General features: G+C 36.5%; 2 protein-coding genes across 3 annotated transcripts; both read right to left on the bottom strand.

Annotated features, from left to right (window-relative positions):
* Positions 1 to 3,775: 3,775 nt before the first annotated feature.
* On the bottom strand, positions 3,776 to 15,613 carry LOC111334378 (mannosyl-oligosaccharide 1,2-alpha-mannosidase IA). The gene is made up of 12 exons (XM_022940101.2): positions 15,320 to 15,613; positions 14,882 to 15,192; positions 12,746 to 12,961; positions 11,243 to 11,323; positions 11,039 to 11,133; positions 10,348 to 10,471; positions 9,986 to 10,079; positions 9,405 to 9,520; positions 8,030 to 8,128; positions 7,550 to 7,667; positions 6,673 to 6,845; positions 3,776 to 6,292 (listed from the first exon to the last, which is right to left on the bottom strand). The coding sequence occupies exons 1-12, from the start codon at positions 15,573 to 15,575 to the stop codon at positions 6,068 to 6,070; spliced, it is 1,908 nt and encodes a 635-aa protein (XP_022795836.2). The 5' UTR covers positions 15,576 to 15,613; the 3' UTR covers positions 3,776 to 6,067.
* Positions 15,614 to 16,061: 448 nt separating this feature from the next.
* Positions 16,062 to 19,149, bottom strand: LOC111334387 (palmitoyl-protein thioesterase ABHD10, mitochondrial). 2 transcript variants are annotated; one of them, XM_022940111.2, is made up of 2 exons: positions 18,551 to 19,149; positions 16,062 to 17,609 (listed from the first exon to the last, which is right to left on the bottom strand). In XM_022940111.2, the coding sequence occupies exons 1-2, from the start codon at positions 18,891 to 18,893 to the stop codon at positions 17,110 to 17,112; spliced, it is 843 nt and encodes a 280-aa protein (XP_022795846.2). In that variant the 5' UTR covers positions 18,894 to 19,149; the 3' UTR covers positions 16,062 to 17,109. The 2 variants fall into 2 exon arrangements, with proteins under 2 accessions (XP_022795846.2, XP_088587808.1); XM_088731682.1 differs by having other exon boundaries at positions 16,062 to 17,646; positions 18,534 to 19,149.
* Between the last annotated feature and the right edge of the window lie 1,154 nt (positions 19,150 to 20,303).

Raw genomic sequence — 20,303 nt, forward strand, 5'->3', positions numbered from 1 at the left:
TCATTATTATTATTATTATTATTATTATTTCTCAACGTTTTACAATAAATTTAATAGACTGGTCAATAAACATGCACCCTTGAAGACGCTTTATCGGCACCAGACAAAACAACTCTCTAAACCATGGATCACAAGAGGCATTAGACGATCAATTAAAATAAAAAATAAACTGCTTTTGTCAGGCAATACAGAGAAATATAAATTATATCGAAATCATATTCTAACATTAACTCGTCTAAGCATTCGACACCGTAAATCATGGAATTCTTCTGCAGAAATTACATCATTACGGAATAGTGAACAACTGGTTCTCTTCTTATCTTAAATTGCGTTCGCAGACAGCTAACATTGGCCCCTATATTTCGGAAAAGGCTCCAATTGATTGCGGCGTTCCCCAAGGCTCTGTTCTGGGGCCTTTACTGTTTTTGTTGTATATAAATGATATTACAAATTTTTCAGATAAGTTCAAGTTTTATTTATTTGCCAATGACACCAGTATCTTATATGGTAGTAAAATCCTTAAATCCCTAGAATTAGAAGTAAACTTTGAGCTAACCAAGCTTTGTGAATAGCTGACAACAAACAAATTAACTCTAAATGCTAAGAAATCTAATTATGTGATATTTCGAAATTATAGAAAGAAGCTATCTTTCCAACCGATGATAAATATCTTTGACATCAATAAAATGTCATATTTACCTATGTCTCAGATATACATTCCTACAACACCAGATCAGCAACTACCAACAAATTTTATGTCATGTCTTCTCGTCTGGAACAACTTAAGAATTCTTTTTCCCACTTTGGCGTGCAGCTATGGAATGCCTTACCTGACAGAATTAAAAAATATACCCATAGAAATTTATTTTAAAAAACAAATACACGAAATACTTATTTATATCTTCAAACAACAGAACTTGCATCTTACACCATTGTCAATTCTTGAAATAATTAAAAATTTGTAAACCCCATCAATCCTCTAGCTACAACCAGTATAGCGAAGTCTCTTTTTATTTTCCTGTTATTATTATTATTAAATTAATTTACTATTTTAATTTTAATTTATTATTTATTGTAATTTGAACTACTGTTTTCTTAGTGTAATCTGAACTGCTGCCAATTCAAAATCCTTGTAAGTACTAGTGATAAGCCCAACTTAATTATACCTACCTGCCTCGACTAGTTTTTAACTAATTGTGGGTAGGCATTTCTCAAATTGTAATTGTTGTAAATCAATTGAAGGAAATATTTCTTAGAGTTGATCGAGTAACATTCAGTTCTCATTACAGAGGATAATTTTCATAATGAAACCTGAACTGAGCAAAACCTTATTAGTTAGGCATCTTTCAATTAGAAAATTAACATGATTATGTTTAGAGACAAAAGTGAGGGTCCTATGTAGATCCAGGCAGCAATGGGTGTTAGCTGTGGGATCACATATATTAAAGATGCTTTTCACTTCTAGGTTAACATGGGAGATGAAATTGATATCACAAGATATAAAGATGATTACAAAGTGGTTATGTCACGGTTCAAGGTGTCAATAATCCATAAAGATCTTACCAAGAAAGCAAAACGACGCCTTGTTGGAGTGCGGTATGGCAGAATTATAATATCAAGAGAAGAGTATGACAGAGATTATCCTCATCAAACCGGCCATGCCTCATACGTATGGTGACATTCTCTCAGATTTCTCTAAAATCATGAGGTTAAGGAATGGTGTCTCAAAATTTAACCTTAGTCAAAACCTCTTTGGGTTATCACGTGCGCTATTACACTTTTTTTTGACAATCTTTCTGGGGACAGCTGTAGATATAAGGTGTTATGCAAGTTACTTTTAGTGCTGACTATCAACAGTATCATGACATGATCACCAAAGGGACTATTGTGATATCAGTCCTTCGCTGTGGGGGTAAGGGGAGGGTCCTGCACACTTTCACGTGCATTAAAGAGTAGAAATAACCATCACAAAGTTGTATATTTTAAATAACTTTAAGGTTCACATATCGTGAAGAGCAAAACATTTAATTTCATGTTTTCACAGGTCATGAATATTAAAAACTCTTGAATCCATCTCATACCAGAATCCCTTTGCCCCCCTCTATGCTGTTATAAAGTTTTAGGTTTCTTCTTAGCTTCATGTGGAGGTTGCAAGCTGCTATATTTTTCATCAAGCCCAGAAGTGCATAAGTTATGGTTGGAGAGCTTTATTCCTGTCAGTTTTTTCAGCATTCTTCGATAGAAGCATTTCTGTTATTCCACAGAAAAACATGGCAACCTCTAATAGTTAAGAACCGCCTCCCTGTTAGCTCAATGGATAGAGCGCTGGTCTGTAGTGCGGGAGGTCGAGGGTTCGAGCCCCGGCCAGACCAACACTCAAGGTCTTAAAATAATTGAGAACTTGCTACCCTTCTATAACATCAAGAAATGGTTAGATATTCTAGTCTTCTCGGATAGGGACAAATAAATGGAGGTCCCGTCTCCTGCAGGGTTGGGGCAGGAGACGTTAATTTCCCACACACGAGATTACTGTGTGATGGATGTCCTCCCCTGGGGTGGGATGGGTGGGTTAGGACAGCAGGTCCACATCAGCTATTACAGCTGCCAATTAATCAACCTGCTTAAACAAATAAATGAACTACAACTATTTGATCAGTACTTGAGAATAAAGGCTGATAGTTTCGAAAGAAAGTGTTTGGGGCTGCGTCGGTGGGAGTAACGAAATAATTTGGATAGATCAACAAAGTTGAAGTGGTAAATTGGCCACCGTAACGATTACAAAAGCTGGCGTTTCGAGCGTTAGCTATTCGTCGGAGCGAATAGAGAAATTGTGGGTTGTGTGTGCTTTTAAAGGCAGAAAATGGAGCTATTGGTGGGAACATGGCAACGAGAAAAACAAGAATAAATTAGTGGAATGAAAAGCGTTCGTTGATCCCTGTGGGATTTAGACTGCCGGTTTGAAAGATGAGCTTTTGTTCAACATTTTTACGGCTTTCCGTGCTACCTAAGTGTAAGGAAAGACCGCAGATTGCCATGTGTTGCTTAGAATGATTAGGGAAATTAAAATGTCTAGCGACTGGTTTCGATGTGTCCTTGTCATTCCTTTCCACGTCTCGAAGGTGTTCTCGGAATCGGTCACCTAGTCTTCTGCCTGTTTCGCCGATGTATATCTTTTTGCAATAAGTGCAAGTTCTGCAATAGATTACATTGGCGGAGGTGCAGTACTTGAATCTGTTTTACTTCATCCAGTGTCGAGAAAACGGACATTTTAGGAACCAGTGCAACAGTCTTTTCCTTTTCTTATTAGCTAAGCTGGAGTAATGTTGGCACATTTCAAATTACATAAATGTATTGCACTCGGCTGGCTAAAAACACAGTATAAGTGCTCATCTCAAAGCCACTATGCTCTCTAATCTATTGTAAAATTATTCTAGATGGTTCAAAATTGTTCAACAAAACGATTTCATGCTAAGAATTTGTAAGGTCCACAAAAATATTGCACGATTTGAAAGCTTTTGCAAGTTGTTTTGTAGTGTAACTTAAATTCAGAATCCGGTAAGAAGAAGAGAGTGGAAAGAGGAGAGACTGTGAAAGGTTTTCATAACCCATGGCATCAAACTCGTGGCATTTTACTTAGATGGTCTGAAACTGTTGTTAGAGTTGATCCATGGTAAGGATTGCTTGTTATTGCTCTGTGGAGTTTAGCAGGGTTCTGAGGGGAGCGATGGAAATTTCCCACCTCATTCTCTGTTGCAAGTCCCTACAATCTAAATACTTGGGAGTTAGTACATTTATTGCATGGAAGTATAAAGCTTTTGGGTGACATGGTTGTGGATAATCAGAATAAAATCCATTCAAACTACTTTACCTTGCCAGCCCACTATTATAATAGTAATTATTATTATTATTACTATTAGGGCACAACCCTCAAATATGTTACACTACATAGTTATTGCTGCATAGCAAGGGAAAAGTGTCAACTCGATCCATATTTAACGCGTCTCGAACTGCTTCAAACTAGACAGTCAAGAAATTTGTGTGGTGTGTAGGAAGTTCAAAGTATGAAAATGTACAAAACTCAGAATACTGTGACGAGTGGGTAGGGTCAATCAAGATGAAATAGAAAAGAAGCAAAAATAAGTTAAAAAATGCAAGCACAAGAAGCAAACTGCAAGCACCAGTAGATATCTATTTTTAAGTGTTGTGCTCATGCCAAAGCCTAATTTTTTAAATTTATATACAGGCCCAAGTTCCCAAAATATTTCTGTTTGAGAAATTGATTAGAAGTGTACTGCTGCATGGGTCTGCATACTTAACCTTGTAACTCCCAAGATCTGATTGATAATTCTCCCCCTCTAGCTGCTACACATTTCGTTGTAAGTTACCGGTAGTTATAAGAATAGGTTTAGATCAAGATAACTTCTACCTGATTAGTTTGAGTACATGTATTCTCATTACCTTTTTGCAGGATGATGTGTAGATATTGCAGGGAGAAGTTACATGTTGATTACCCCTAGGAGTTAAAGGGTTAAGTTTGAAGCCTGTAGTCAAATTTGATGTAGCTGAAAGCTTTGTGGCTATATTGTTGAATATCTAACAGTCTGCAGCCCAACACAATGAGTACTTGACCAAAAATTAAAAAAAAAAAAAAATTGAACAACTACAGGCCTCTTTGTATCACATGTTTTGAACCGGTGACGATAATTTTCCAATTATCTTTATATTGTTTGCAGGATATATGATCTCGCCCCAATATAAAAATAAGTTTGCCTAGTAATGCTTGAATATGTTTGTTCCTAAAATATATGCACCAAGAGAGCCAATTTGTTCACAACATGAAAAAAAGACGAAAAAAAGACAAAACAAAACAAAACCTCAGGCAAAATGAAATCAATGGTAAGTTTATGAAGTACACTTGCATCAAGAGGCAAAAACTCTGGTTTCTGTCAATTCAGTCATTTGAACACCTGAATTGACAGAATTGACGATGAAAAAAAGTATTTTTCTCTTTTAATGATCAACTGAATTAATGAGAGAATTAAAATGGGAGTGAGCAAAATCACAGTTTTTCGTTTCTTGCCTTTGCCACAAACAAACTCACTTGCAAGGTTGTGTCTTGTGAATTAATGCACTATTATTAATGAATAAAAATCAACACTCCTTTTCAATCGACCTGTGAGTAATGTTGTGATTCCACCTACTTACATGTAGCTGGCTCTGTCCAGCGGTCTCACCATTCTTGTGCTAGAAAACATTGAAAAACCCCCACATATACAAGTGATGCAAATGTTACTAACTCTACAAAAACTTGGAAAAACTGAAACTACTTTTTACATGTGCTGTTCATATTTTCAAACTCTTAGTATGCCATTTCAAGGTATAATTATGCTCCAGAAACCACTCTGCCATTCAAAAGTAAACAAAAGGCATTTTTATTCAGCTCAGTGGCTATTTCAATTTCAAGTTTATCCATCACCATAAACTTAACCAAGAATCAGGGCTCAACACTAATGGTGGCCCACTAGCCACAGACAAGTAGAAATTTAGTTTTAGCTAGTGGTTTTTGATTTCCACAAGCCAGTTTGGTTAGAAAATAAACTGAAATTGTCATAAATCTAAGATATCACTATCCACTTGGCTAGTGAGTTGAAAAGTTAGTGTCGAGCCCTGAGAATTGTTTTAAAATGAGAAAAAAAAAAAAGGTAAGGAAACCTCAAAAAACCCCTCAGCCGATGTGAAGAGATCTCTTTAATGACTTATAAATTACCAATGAATTATAAATATCGTTTTGTTGTTAATGTTTGAAATTTGGCACTTTTTTTAATAACTGAGAAAATCGAGAAACTTTCGTTTGAAGGAAGATAAACTGGGAGAAGAGGTGGTAAAGCATCAAATTACAATGGTCTCTCAAAGCTCAAGCCATGAACAGTGAATGATGTGATTTTATAATTTTGTACTTTTCACTGGCAGAAATAAATCCTATGGTTTCTGGAGAATAATTCTCCATTACATTTTAAAAGGTTCTAGAGAATACTTCTCCATTACATTATAAAAGATGAAGCCTCAACTATCTACTCTCCATTTTTCCTATAACAGGAATTGGGTGGGCTTCTGTGTTGAACACCCAGTGGTCCAGAGGCATAAGGCTGTCGTCAGAAAATATCAAATACAAATACTTCAGAGTTTCTGCCAAGAAAAAACTCTGTTGGACATCATCATGTACCACTGCTGAAGAGTCTACATCCCGTATTCCACTGTACCCTGCTTCGACCCGGCAGTACTTCTCAATGTTCTAAAAAAATGATTGCAACAAAATAATATAAAATTACCAGGTGTCTATGTTTTTTGTCAATTGCAGATGTTAAAATACAGATGCCTGATAAATGACTTGTCCACACCCTTACTAACCCTTTATACCTTACTGTCACTATGCATATTCTCCAAACTGTTCTCTATACATTTCCTTTAGAAACGACAAGGAGAATTTGTTTGACAATTAGGAACCTCTTTAGTCAGTGATCGATTCCCTGGCCCTTTAAAGATCCCGAGTAACTTTCTGATAATGAAAAAAATAAAAATAAAAAAAAATAACACCTCTTCCACATTTCCAATGCTATCATGATGGTAACTCTGGCAATATATGTGATATTTTAAAACAAATTAATTATTTACCTGAGCAGCCTCCCAGGCCCATTCACGATACTTAGGTTCATGAGTAAACCGCCACATGTAGAAGTATCCCTCAATTACTTCTGGTCGAAGAATGTAGTATCTTTCACCTGAGCGCAGACCAACTGCCTCATGAGGTCCCTCAAATCTGAAGGCTTCTGGGCCAATACCAGTTGCTAGAAAAATAAATTAGAATGTTTACAAAATGTTGCAGTTTTAACAAACAATTATACTGGCCATTATTCATCAAAATGGAAAGTGTCCACTGTGGCTCACATCCTGGACAATTTAGGATAAACTATTTGAATTTTATAGTGAAATTACATTGGTGCATTAGTGAAAGAAATTGCTTTCCCCAGCTGTATTCAGGGTTTTATTGCTAAAAATGGCATAATATGGGGCTGAATTTGTTGTTGATGTACCCTCTTGCTCTGATCAAAATTCTTCCATTTTTAAATTATAAAATTCCATGAATTTCCATGATCTCTTCAGGGACTATAACAAAGACAAAGTTTTCCCTGAGTTACGATAAAAAAGTTGTTTGCATTTAATAATGTGAAAATAATCATTAAATCCATGTATTTCATGCCTGATTATTTACAGGAAAGTTTTCCATGACCTTGCCCAACCTAGTGACTGATGTATGAGCTACTCCTGAAATCTAAATTTTTCTTGTTTGTGTTTTGTCTTTGTTTTTCTTTTTTTAAGTACAATTTACTTGCTAGGATAAAATGGTGACTGTTGAAAATAATACAAGAGTACAAAATTTTTATTGCACTGTCAAAGTGTGATTTCGAATCAAATTCTAGACCTCTTTGTTTACAAAACCCTCCATTTAAACTAAGCACACCCTAACCCAATAGCAGTATTACCCAGATACCTGTTTTTCGGTAAGATTCATGACATGTGTTAGCAAGTTCTGCACCAAGGTTGATGAAATGCTTCTCATTTCTAGAACCTTTGGCTCCAAGAGCAAACATCCCAGCAGTGAAACAAGCCTGAAATGAAATGAAAAATCAAGATGTTTGACTAATTTCCAAAATGTTTCATAAGCTTAACATCAAGGAACAAAACGATAAATGGTACATGTTTAAACCTGGGAATAACTATCCACTGTGAAATTGTCCAGGTGAGAGGAGTCTTGAAAAGCACCACTCTTGGTAGCATTGAAAGACATTTTGACAACCAGAGAAAAAGTCATCAGGGGGAGTTAAGATGAGGGCTCTCACTCCAGTTCTTGGAAAAGACCTCTATAGGGTTTCCCTCACCTGGACAATTTTATTTCCTAATGATCATGCACTGAGGAAACAGGGTTGAGCTTCTTTAACACAACACCAAAGATGACTAATCTGACTCTTACCAAGTGATCCATCTTGTGTTCCAGCCTCCCAAACTTGTACTCTGCAAGGTATGTGAGGTTAGATAGCCGTGACCTTTGAACCAACATTCTCTCTATGGCCTAAGGAAGGAAATAAGGAGGGAATAGCTATAATCAGAACTATTTTGCCTGGGAGAATTCAGGGTTTCAATAAAATTACACTAGTTACCTGCTTGGCCTGCAAGCACCTTCTCAAGCTTGGGTTTTGTATTACTGCCCCTTTTCAGGGCACAACTGCTTATCATACCACCGGCAGCTGCATGACCCTTAAACTCCCAGGAATGACCAAGACAGAATTTCTCTTTACAACATCAATACAATATCAAGCAGTCAAGTGATGAGAATAAAAGATATATATGTATCAATTAGGAATTATCAATACCTAATTCTCTGAACTAAATAAATGTTATAAGAATTTTATGGCAGACAGTATGGGGAATTACCAATAAGATCTGAAGCTCAGTTAAAGTGTTAAGGAAAACTTATTTAAACCCCTCAGATTTAGTGGTTTGACATGCTATACTTCTGAACATGACCTTTGGGTTTACTACACAGAAAATGTATACACAGAGCCTCTCCCTTCCCAGGGGTATCAATGGGTGCAGAAAACTGCAGGGGGGGGGGACGAACATGACAAAAATATTGTGGGTTTCCTGGACTAGTAATCCTTCCTAGGGAAGCAGTAATAATTAACAATTATTCCATGAGCACGCGTTGGATATGAGATGATAGATAGCCAACGAGGTGCGTAGCGCCCAGTTGGCTATAATCATCTCATATCCAACAAGCGCGAGTGGAATAATTGTTTTATTAAAAACGTTAAATTAAATTATTAAATTTTATTAAATTTTTAGCTCCCTTTTAATCTTAAGCTGAAACGTACGCTTGCCATATTTGTAGATTATGGTATATTGGCTGATACACCATAATGGCTAAGCCAATAAAAAGACTTGAATTGCATTATCCAATGATCTAGTTTTTAATAATTCTTGTTATTTCATTTAAAAAAATTAATACACTATTCAAGTGATTGGCTCTTAGACTTGTAACATGTGACCATTTGCCAGGGGTTCCGTCAAGAGTCATTAACAAGCCAAATTTGCCATCTGTGCAAAGCAAAATTGCTGCCTTATCTCTCTGGAATTAATACCATTGGAGTAACAATCCAAATTCCATTAGCTGCCTAATTTGCAGTTTTTTGCAGTACTTCAAACTTTATTGAAAGCACTGCTTTGCCAATGAACTTAAGAATAAAGGTTGAAGGAATGTAGCAACCCATTGACTGGATACCTCATAAGTGAGGTAGAATGTACCATAACATTAACAGTAAAATAAGACGCAAAATTCAGGTACAAACCTCCACAGCTTTGTCATACATCCGCCTGGCCACATTGTCTGTTTTTCCACTCATCACCCATGTCTTGATTAAGTATTCATAAAAACTATCCCCCAATGCACCCAATGAAACATGCTCTGTTGTTTAAAAAAGAATATGGCATTTTCAATGAAATCACACAGGCCAGAAATAACTCAGTAATAAAGGAGTTATAATTTTAGAGTAAATGGGCCTATGCTACCACAGTCCTGGCCTCTGTCTTGCTTCCTTATTTGCAACTCTTTTTCAAGATGCTTCTCCTTAAAGACTAGTCAACAGGTCTCCTGTTCATTTGGCTTAAGATGTGTAACTGTTATGAAAATCATGAATGATACAAGTTCTATCACAAAACAATTACTAATTGAAAACTGTAACTAACTGACTGAAGTACACTTGTGAAAACCCATAACACTGTCTTTAATGAATTGTAAATAATTATGAATATTACTTTAGAGGAACAGTTGTGGAAATGAGAAACAAGCAGGAGCTGGAGTTTCATGTTTTGTATAACTCTCATATTTACAGTACTTAACTGAATTTAAAAAAAATACAAAATGACTTACGGGAGCCCCAAACTCCACTTCTGGGGTTTAAATAGTTGGGATACAATCCATTTGGCTTGTCTATCTGATCTAGCACTTCTCGTACTCTGTAAACCTGGATCAGAAACAAAGGCCAGCTGTTAGTTATTTTCACAAGTTAATAATTGCATTAATTTTTTATAGTTAGGGAAACTAAGGGTACATCTTGGATGTGCTTGATAGCTTCCTTCTGGTCTCATTTAATTTTTTTCTCTGCTATTTGGTTTCATCATTCACTAATTTTGATCAAGACATTTCATTTGGTTGTTCATTCCATTGTTATTTTGTTGTTGTTGTAACAGTTCTTAAAATATTGATGTACTTCCCAAACACTTCATCCTCACCTTTTTTGCATAGATTGGGTCCCCTGTGATCTTTGACAGATAAACAAACTCCAGATGCAGGGTGCCAAATTCTGCTAAAATGGAACATCCCCCAGATGCCCAACCCCAATTGTGTCCACTGCCACTGTGGAAAGAACAATCAAAGAACCATTTCAACGGAAAGCATTTAAGGACCTCACTTCCAAAGAACACCAGAATTCTGACTGCACTTTTGACCCTTGAATTCCTGGATGTAATAGACAGTTCTCCCCTCTAGCTGCTACACATTTCCTTCTAAATAAGTTACCAGAATTTGGTGTTAGATCAAGATGATAATTAACGTCTACAGGATAAGTTTGAGTAAACTCACTACCTGTATAGATATTGTACAAAGTTACTTCTTAATCACTGCTAGGAGTTCAGTTAGAGGGTTAAAAAATATAAAATTTGGATTACATTTGTTTTTCTTTTTTCTATCTTTGAAGAACACTGTAAGCATATGATGTTGCAAAGTAGACAGTGTTGAGTATTGGGCCACCTTTCACATTACACCAGATTAGTTTGAAAACCAAATGAACACATTCCACCCATACTAGACAATGGAGAAAATGTTTTCCATCATTTCCAATGATCACCAGTGGCATACATGCTTGATTGCATCCTTGGGTATGCACTTGTAACAGGTCTGATAATTCCTGCCAAAAAATCATACCTTGCAAAATTAACCATGGCCCATGGTATCCCAGTTGGTGTATTGAACGCAGGTAATAATTTGTCCCCCACTTCCTTAGCTTTGACCTTGAAAACCTAAGAAAAGAAAGTTACAATTAATGAGGGAACAATAAACAGCCTTGCAGAAAAGTGATAAATAAGGATACAATATACTGGTAAGTATCTTTGTTTTCACTAGACCAACCTCTTCTCCACTAAATGCATATGCAGAGAGTAGACCTCCAAGAAAGCGAATTGTAGTTTCAAACACAGATACATCTGAAGCCTGTGGAGAATAAATAGGAAGGCGTATATCTTGTATAATCTATGATAATTTCTTTTGTTTATCATTACTTACAAATGTACACATATAAATAATATAATGAATACAAAATGGCACATAAGCTGAACATTAGGGACACTTAGAAGGGTGGAGTCATTCCTGTACATTTGAGCATTCATATGATACAAGTATCTTATTAACCAAGTGCAAGGGCCGTACTGGGAGAATATCGGGCCGAGGTCTTGACAGTACAGACCAAGCGCAGTGAGGTCTGTACAAAAAAGACAGAGGGCCGATATTCTTCCAGTTCGGTCCTGAGCAAGCTTGTTTAATAAGAGATTTATTATACGGCTGAAGTTCAAAGGGACAAGTCTGGTATCATTCGGGACAGTGCCCAGTCCAATACTTAGAGAATATTGGACCGGCAATAGAGCATTTTGATTGGCTGATTTTTAGTTATTGGCCCTCTGACTGCCTGAGTTGTGTAATAAATTTATGTTAGTGGGCTAACCATGACATATACAACAATGGAAACTATCAAAATGAATCATGATTTTCCCAGACACTTTACTCAGTTCAATCCAGTGTATAAACACAGTCACAAATCTCTTTGTCAGGGTTAACTCTTTAACTCCAATGAATGACCAAGACAGAATTTCTCCTTACAATAATCTCTACAGTGTCAAGAAGACAAGTGACGAGAATAGAGGAAAACATCAATTTGGGGATTATAAGAAAACCCAACCCCAAATTCTCAAAATTAACCTCATAAATATTTCATGGAAGACAGTAAGGAGAATTACTAATGAAATGTTGGGAGTGAAGGAGTAAATTAATGACAAAACCCATCTCCTGCAAGGTTAGGGGTAGGAGACGTTAATTTCCCAGGCACGAGATTACTGTGTGGTGGATGTCCTCCCCTGGGGTGGGATGGACGGGAAGGTGAGATCGTTACATGGAATGAAGCAGCTGCCAGAGGCGCCTGATAATGCTGACGTCCGATCTCAACCTTATCATTCTAACTAGACAGGTTTGTTGTTTAATAGAGTGCTTAAGACTTTCTTTCTTTCCTTCAAAAATGTCTCAGCTTTAATATAAAAAGTACAGAATGCATACTGCAAGAACTCCAAGTTTTTCCTTTTGTTGTTTGCCATGAGAGTCAAGGTTAACCTCTATAAACCCTTTGACACTTAAGAATGACTAACATCTAATTTCTCTTTACAATATCACCCCTGAATCACACATTGAGGTCATGAGAATAAAGGAAATGATCAATAACTAAAGAAGCTCTTGAATATAGTAAAGCAAATTCTCCTTGTCAGCACCTTAGAAAAATTATAGAGATACATATGGAGAATATACACACTGATGTTCATGTGAAAAGGGATACTGGCATTTTTATATTAAACCCTTGATGATACTCACATGATTAAAATCTAGAGACATTGCCACCCATTTTCTAGCACGTTCAAATTCATCCTTCATGCCCATAATGTATAACGTATCCAAAGCATCAACAACTGTTGCACCCGATGAGGAAGCTCCAAATATACTTGCTGTATGTCTTGACTTGCTGATTGGCTTCAACTCATTGCCACCCCAAGCATAGGTAACATAACCATTCCATGCATGTTCCATCATCTATTGAGAAAAATACAGTTATATAACTATCGAACACTAAAATTATTGTGATTGTGTGGTACGATTGTCCAAATGAGTGTTGTCATAAGAAGAACTGTTGTTGTTACTAGTGACTGATGTTTTGACAACTAAGTGGAAGTCATCATCAGAGTCAAACCTTGAATTCCAGACCCTTGGAGACTGAGCTGCCGAGTAACTCAGATGATCAAGTTTAGATAATAAAAAATATAATATTACAGAGCTAAAAACAAAACTTGAAAAAACTTAAAAGAGAATTTGTATCATTATTTTAATCAAAATTATGCATGAACTAAAGCACATTCTCATTTTAGCATTGTGAATGAACTGTTCACACTGACCAAACTACAAAATAAAAAAATGGTACCAGAGAAGCAAATCCATATAGTCAAAAGTTCTTGATAATTGAGGTAGGGATAATCGAGATTTGACTGCAGTAACAAATTGTTTACAATAGTCCTACTTTAATTTGGAATTTCAATGAATATTCTACGGATTTTCCAACAAATATGCTCTCTGACTGAAATAATACAATTAAGGTAATGCACCACAATGAGGAATGGAAGAAAAAAAATTAATTCCTAAATGTACAAAATACCACATGGCTTCTGGTTGTTTTAATTTGACAACAGTATGGCTGTGATCTCCTTTTGGCTGACAGTTTGCAAATGATGCAAATCAGGCAAACCAGGCTGTCAAAGTCGACTAATTCTAAGTACAGGAAGCCTTACATCACATTGTTCTCTCTCCCTCTCTCTCTCTTTCTCTTTTTTTTTTTTTTTTTTGGAAAATATAAACCAGCACATTGTTTATATAAAACATAATTATACTGTTGACAAAAAGGTACATCAAGGTACTTGGCTTCAAGCTTTTAAACAACATTACTGCAAAGTATACATCTTCAGAGGGCTTCCTACAATCAATTGATTGCCCATGTTTGAAAATGTGAATACACGTTTTCTAAATTTCTGAAAGAGTAAAAGAACTCAGTTGATTCAAGCAAACTGACTAAAGCAAAAAGAACAAAGCAGCTCCAAAAAAGCCCCCAAAATTAAATTCAACTATTGGGCCAAATATTCAGAAAAGTAAGCTTTTGTAAACAAATTCTGATACATTTCATTTCAAGTAGACAGACTGAATGTGTTAGCTAATCCAACATAGCGTGACAAATAAATTAAGCCGTTTATCAAAGTTTTCCCGACCCTGAACTGGAAATATTTTAACACAAAGAAAGCTTGGATTGATCTCTCTCCCTTTTTCTTTTAATTAGAAACAAAACAGATGAACAAAATTTTCCCTTGAAGCCAACTAAAGCTATACAAACATAGTATTGGATATATTAACATAATGAAGCTTCACACTTTACATAACATGTAAATGCCCGAATATATCAAATAACAAAGAAGAAAAAAAGGGGTTTTGAAAAATTTACAAAATTCTTCACGAACTTGAAATTTAAAACTGCTTAAAGTCACGAAATCTAAATTATTCTGACTTGTTTGAGTAGGTACACAGAATAAGCAGGGTTTCCTTCATAACGGTTAAGTAAAACAAGATAACCAAATTTAATAAATGTAACAAAAATATGTTCAAAACCAGTGAGGTGAATAATCAGTTAAATCACAGATTCAAGAAAGTTTACATTAAGCTGACCATTGTTAAAGACGACAAAGGATTTTAATATTTTTAGAGGCTGCAATGAAAAGTTAAAGCCGCACTTAAATGTGTTATTGTAAGCAATGGAATGAGGATCTAAAAACAGATAAATCACTAACCACCATTCAGTATCATACAGTTGTGCGATAAAACGTTCACAAGTTAAGCGGCCATTCATTAAATAATAACAATCTTTTATTAGGAAGCTCCATTCCGATAGTGGTTTACATAGAGGTCCTAACTCACCCTTTTTATAAAATTTCTTCTCTCTTTAGTCAATTCATCAGCAGGTTCCCCTCCAGTGATCCCCTTTGCTCCAGTGTCATCCACTTTGGAATTATTGACTAATTGCTCGATTTCAGCTTCCCTTATTGCAACTTCCTCGGCTTTTTTATCTTTAAGAAACTTCTCTTTCTCCCTTCTTATCGTCTCTATCAATTCTTTGTGCGTCAAAGATAATTTTGAAGTAGTTTTCGCAGGTAATTGACCTGTTTCTCCCTGGTTAACATTGGTTGTCTCTTGTTTGCTAACATTGCCGACTTGCGGAATAAACGTATCTGTAAGAATACAAATTATTAAAGAAGTAAAATGATTAATACATTTCGCTTTAAAATACCACAAGGGCTATATATTGGTTCCTTATTCAACTACTTTTCACTCCAAAATGGAAGATTAAACATCTACCTGCTATTTTAACAATCGGTGTCTTTGGAGGCTTTATCGGCACTATGTCCGATCCAGCACCAACAAATCTCTTGTATGCGTCCTCGAGATAAGTCCTATCTCTTAGGTCCGGTACAAAGAAAAATGCTCCAAAACATAATAGGAGAAAAGCTATAAATATTAACATTAAGACATATTTTTCCCTAAGCCTAAGACCCGATCTATTCACGGGAATAGGTTGAAAATTTCTACCGTGATGAGTTGGCAGTATCGCCATGTTCGAAGAATTTAAGCCGCCATAATGGGTAATACCGCTGATACACGTTATTTAAGGGCGCTTTAAAGTTGTTATGATCGTTTTTGATTGGATGAGTAACTCATGTGGAATGCCGCAAAAATTTGAGTCTTCCGCTAAGTTTATCACTTAAACCATATGAAAAGCAGAACTACAGACACATTTTGATTGGGTGTTACCTATGATCTCACTAAGCAAAACTGGAAAGAAAGGCAAGAGGAGAAGATCAGATGGAAAATTATCCGAGACCAAGGTCTTAACAAACAGTCACATAAAGATATTTGGTCTTTCACACACTATGCAAAATTTGAGACAATCAGCTTTACAACTCAAATTCACAAATCAATCCATATGAAGTCCATGCACAGTCAAAATCCTGGTTGAAACCTAACCAGAGCCGTTCAAGAACAATATGCACATTTTCAAAGTAAATAAATAGCTGGAAATTCATCACACAAAACCAAACAATTCACTAATCACTTTTAATTAAGCTCTTCCTTCATGGATCATGTTTGAACAAAAATTTGTTCAGATGGACATAAAGTCATGGTTCACAAATAAAAAAAAAAACAAATCGTGATTCACAAGAAAAAAAAAATGCTCATTCATGCTTCATGTAAAAAGTACCCAGGACCCTCTTTAATTTAAATTTAATGTTGGTGGACAACATCACTATCTCAGTCTTAACAGCGATTCTAAGAAAAGGGCATTTCAGTGAATGTGTACACTTCAAAGGATCAACAAATCCAATGAACCTTGAACTCCAATTACTGTAGTGTCTAGCATATAATTTCCCCTCAGAGTATCACTTTTTACACGGAAATTTCGAGGTCATGAGAATCAAAGAAATGATTGCCAACTGAAAAAGTTCCCTTTCCTATAAAGAACATTGTGGTTTCCTTGGATATGTGTTCTTCCAGTTTAAGATCTAAGGGCAAAAAGTAGACAACTTCTCAAACTCATGAAATGCAAACCACCCTTATTGGCTACAATTTGGTATCATTGCAATACATTTCAGACCAAAACTTGTCCTGTATTGGTCTAGCAAATCTTGTTTCTCTATCACAAATAAGGTTTTGTTGAAATAAATTTAAAACAAAACTAATCTTACATTGCTCAGGCAAATCTAATTTTCCTATCACAAAAAATAAAAGAGCTCATTATGACGAGTATCACATGGAAATTTGGCCTGGGGGGAAAAAGTTTGAGATAAGCAGGACCTGCCTTGTCATGCAATAACATACAGGAAGGTCATCCTCCCTGTTATGTGCACATGACAACCTCAAAAGGTATTGGTCGTGCTTCCTTAATCTCAGGATTTCAGAGAAATCTGAGAAAACATCATTGTCCAGCAAAGGCGGGGCAGGTTTAATGACTTCATTTATTTATTTGCCTTATTAAAAACTCACTCTGGCTACTGGACACCCAGATTACCCTTCAAGATTGTCACATGCACTTTTTTGCCCTTTTTCCAACAACCTTTCTCAAAACAGTTGTATTTACTATATTCAACTATTTATAGGGAGCACTGATCAGATTGTTTTACTTGATCAATCAAATGTCCCAAAGTTTTTTTTAGCAACTGCAGATTGTGAGGATCAGAAAGCCTATGACCTCCATTTTTGATAAGTGTTAAATGAACATCATCACTTTCAAGTTGATTGACAAGATCAAGTGACACCTGATACGGCACATCACTGTCTTTCATGCCATGGAGTAAACGTACAGGACAACAGATGGGGTAGAGTTCATTCTCTTGTAAAACATGCTGACGTGCCTCCTCTATCACTATTGAGTCTAACACATATGGCTCCTCACTATGCTGTGAATGTATTATCCATTTTCCTGTTCTCTCCACTTCTCTTTTCACTTCACGAGGAAGAGTTTCATAGCGACGTGATATAAAGTCAACAGCACTGGCAATGCCAATGAGACCCCTTATTTGATCTGGTTTTGATGTTGCAACCAAAAGTGAAATCCATCCTCCGAGGCTGGATCCTACAAGGATCTGCGGACCTGCAAAGAAATAGCCAATTTCCGAATTACCTTTAGCCTCTTTTTCAAAGCGAGTCCTGGTGCTCATCCTTTTGTATGATGATATGTTTTAATTCAAATGCAAATTTAACTCATTTCCACAATAATGGTTGAAAAAGAGGCCAAAGGTAATACAAAAATTGGCCAATTGTACAAGGTCCCCTTCAAATCTGTCCAAAGTTCAGGAAAATCAAACTCTCAAGAGAGAAGATTTGCATTATCTCTCACATTAATCTGTGCATAAAATTGTTATATACTGATTCATACAAATATGACAGTACACTTGGATCAAATGGAACCAAATCATCCCATCTAACAGAACAAAATTTCCATTTTTGAAAAGATGTCACAGCTCAGTCTTGACTGAAGAGCTCACTGGAAGCAAAATTTTACATCGTCAGAGTGAAGGGAAAATAAAACTACCGCCTGGTTGGCTCATGTTATAGTCTTAAAACAACTGAGGAGAATACGCTGCCTTTGCTATGACATCTACAAATGGTTAAACATTCTCGCTAGTCTTCTCAAATAAGGACGAAAAACCGTAGGCCCCTTATCCTGTATCTTCTTTGTGCTGATTGGTTGGCAGGGAATGTTTAAAAACCCACACAATTATCCCAAAGGGTAGGGAACATAGCTCCCGGTGTTGTGGTCTAGCTAGCCTTGATTCTATTGACGAGGGATCCACAGTGAATGGCTAGGCAGTAGTGGTCTCCCTACCTAAGAAATTAGGCGAAGCTAACCAAATTTAAATTTTGGTTCTGGCTTTGCCAACAGAAGACCTTGAAAATTTCAACTTACATATTATGAAACATCAGTAATATGTACTTAAAATCTCGAGGCTTCAATCGACACGACGAATTATGCTTGCTTCAACAGCAGTCAAAGCGCGTAAAAATATATTTGAGCCTGGCATGGTGTGCTACCTTTAGCAACGCCATTAAGAATTGTTATCACATCTTCTTTCCTCATTCCAATCGTGCACTCTTGACTTTTCCCACTCGACATGCCGTACCCTCTGTAGTCAAATCTTACATATGAGTGTCCGATTTCTCTACAGTATCGTTCTAGAGCCACAGCTTTTGTACCCTCCATGGTGGACATAAGCCCGGGCAAAAAGATAACCCCTGGAGATTTTCCGGGAGATTGTCGATATGCTACGCGTTCCCCCGGAGACGGGGATGCATACTGAACTATAGGTTCAGCAAAAGAACTCATTTTCCTAAACAAGTGACTGATAGTTCCGTTTCGAGTACGGAGGGACCTCATTCCGTCACCATTATCGTGCTGATAGGTAAGTCGTTTATTTACACCTACGCGAATAGTCCATTTTACAGTTGTGTGCTTGGTTGCCAAGCCTTTGAACGGGAGTGAGGCTAGGGATGACCTTGTTATGATACAAACCTTGCTGCCTTTCAAATGTAAATCACTTTGTTATCATGCTAACTAGATAGAGGTCTCTATCACAGCAAGGTCATCTTTAGCCTCACTCTGAATCAAAGGCTTGGCAACTAAGTACACAACTGTAAAATAGCCTTTTGTCTCATCAAACTTCCGTATTTTTTTAAATTCTTAGTCTCCAAAGTATGCAATGCTTTCATTCAAGATCGAGATATTCATAGTTTTGAAATTAAAATAAACAAAAAGAGAATAACCTAGTTTAAGACCTTAACTTAAGGCACACTTTATTTTTCCTTACATTTAGTTGGTCGGACTTTCGATACTGAACAGGCCCGTGGTGAATATAAGGTACCTTTCCGAATGCTGTGATGAATAGGCGGATACCTGTGGTTTGGATGTCACAGACGCACAGAAGAGGAGGTCTGCTGACCAGCGCGTTTTAGTTTAAGTGGAAGGGGGATACTCTTTCACCAAATCATCAATCGTTCCTGTTTTACTTGTCTTTCCATTGACCATTTTGTATATTAGGCCTTTTCTCATTCATTTTAATTGACACTAACATTGTTGCACTGGCAAAAGTTCAGGAGAACGCGAGTAACCAAATGGCGATTGGTTTCAGTTTTGAATTTGATTGGACAGAAGCACAATGGGCTCTTGTATTGGTCTTGAACATCAAATCGCGAGGTAAAGCAAAACCTGAGAAACAGGTTATACTTTTGATACTCAAATGCAAATTGTTTGAACACTCGCTAACTTGAATCTCTTACTGACTCAGATCAAAGTCGATTTCCTTAGGATTTCCGTCATACGATTGGTGTAATCATACCCTCGGCAATACCAACCCCCCTCCCCCCATAAAGGAAGTTCCGTTATCTTTTGACTTGTCTGAATTGCAATATAACTTTATTTGACGTAAAGACAACAGAGTGACAATAACTCTCAATAAAGAAGCGACAACTTTGAGTTTAAATTTACAAGACATGTTTCGACATTCTCATGTCATCTCAAAGCTCATTTGCAACTGAAGATGACATAAGAATGTCGAAACATGTCTTGTAAATTCAAACTCAAAGTTGTTGTTTCTTTATTGAGAACTTTATTTGAATGAACACTAATAAAAAGAATCATAATGAAAAACGTTTTCCCGTCATATTTCCAGTCTTCTGTTCTCAAGTCATACAAGTGGCGTAATTGTACCCTCGGCGACCTACTCCCCCTTCCCTCGAAAAGGACGTTCCGCTATCTCTCGACTTGTCTGTACTGTAATAAATCTTTATT

Source organism: Stylophora pistillata, chromosome 8 (genome assembly GCF_964205215.1).
Source record: "Stylophora pistillata chromosome 8, jaStyPist1.2, whole genome shotgun sequence".
NCBI lineage: Eukaryota > Metazoa > Cnidaria > Anthozoa > Scleractinia > Pocilloporidae > Stylophora > Stylophora pistillata.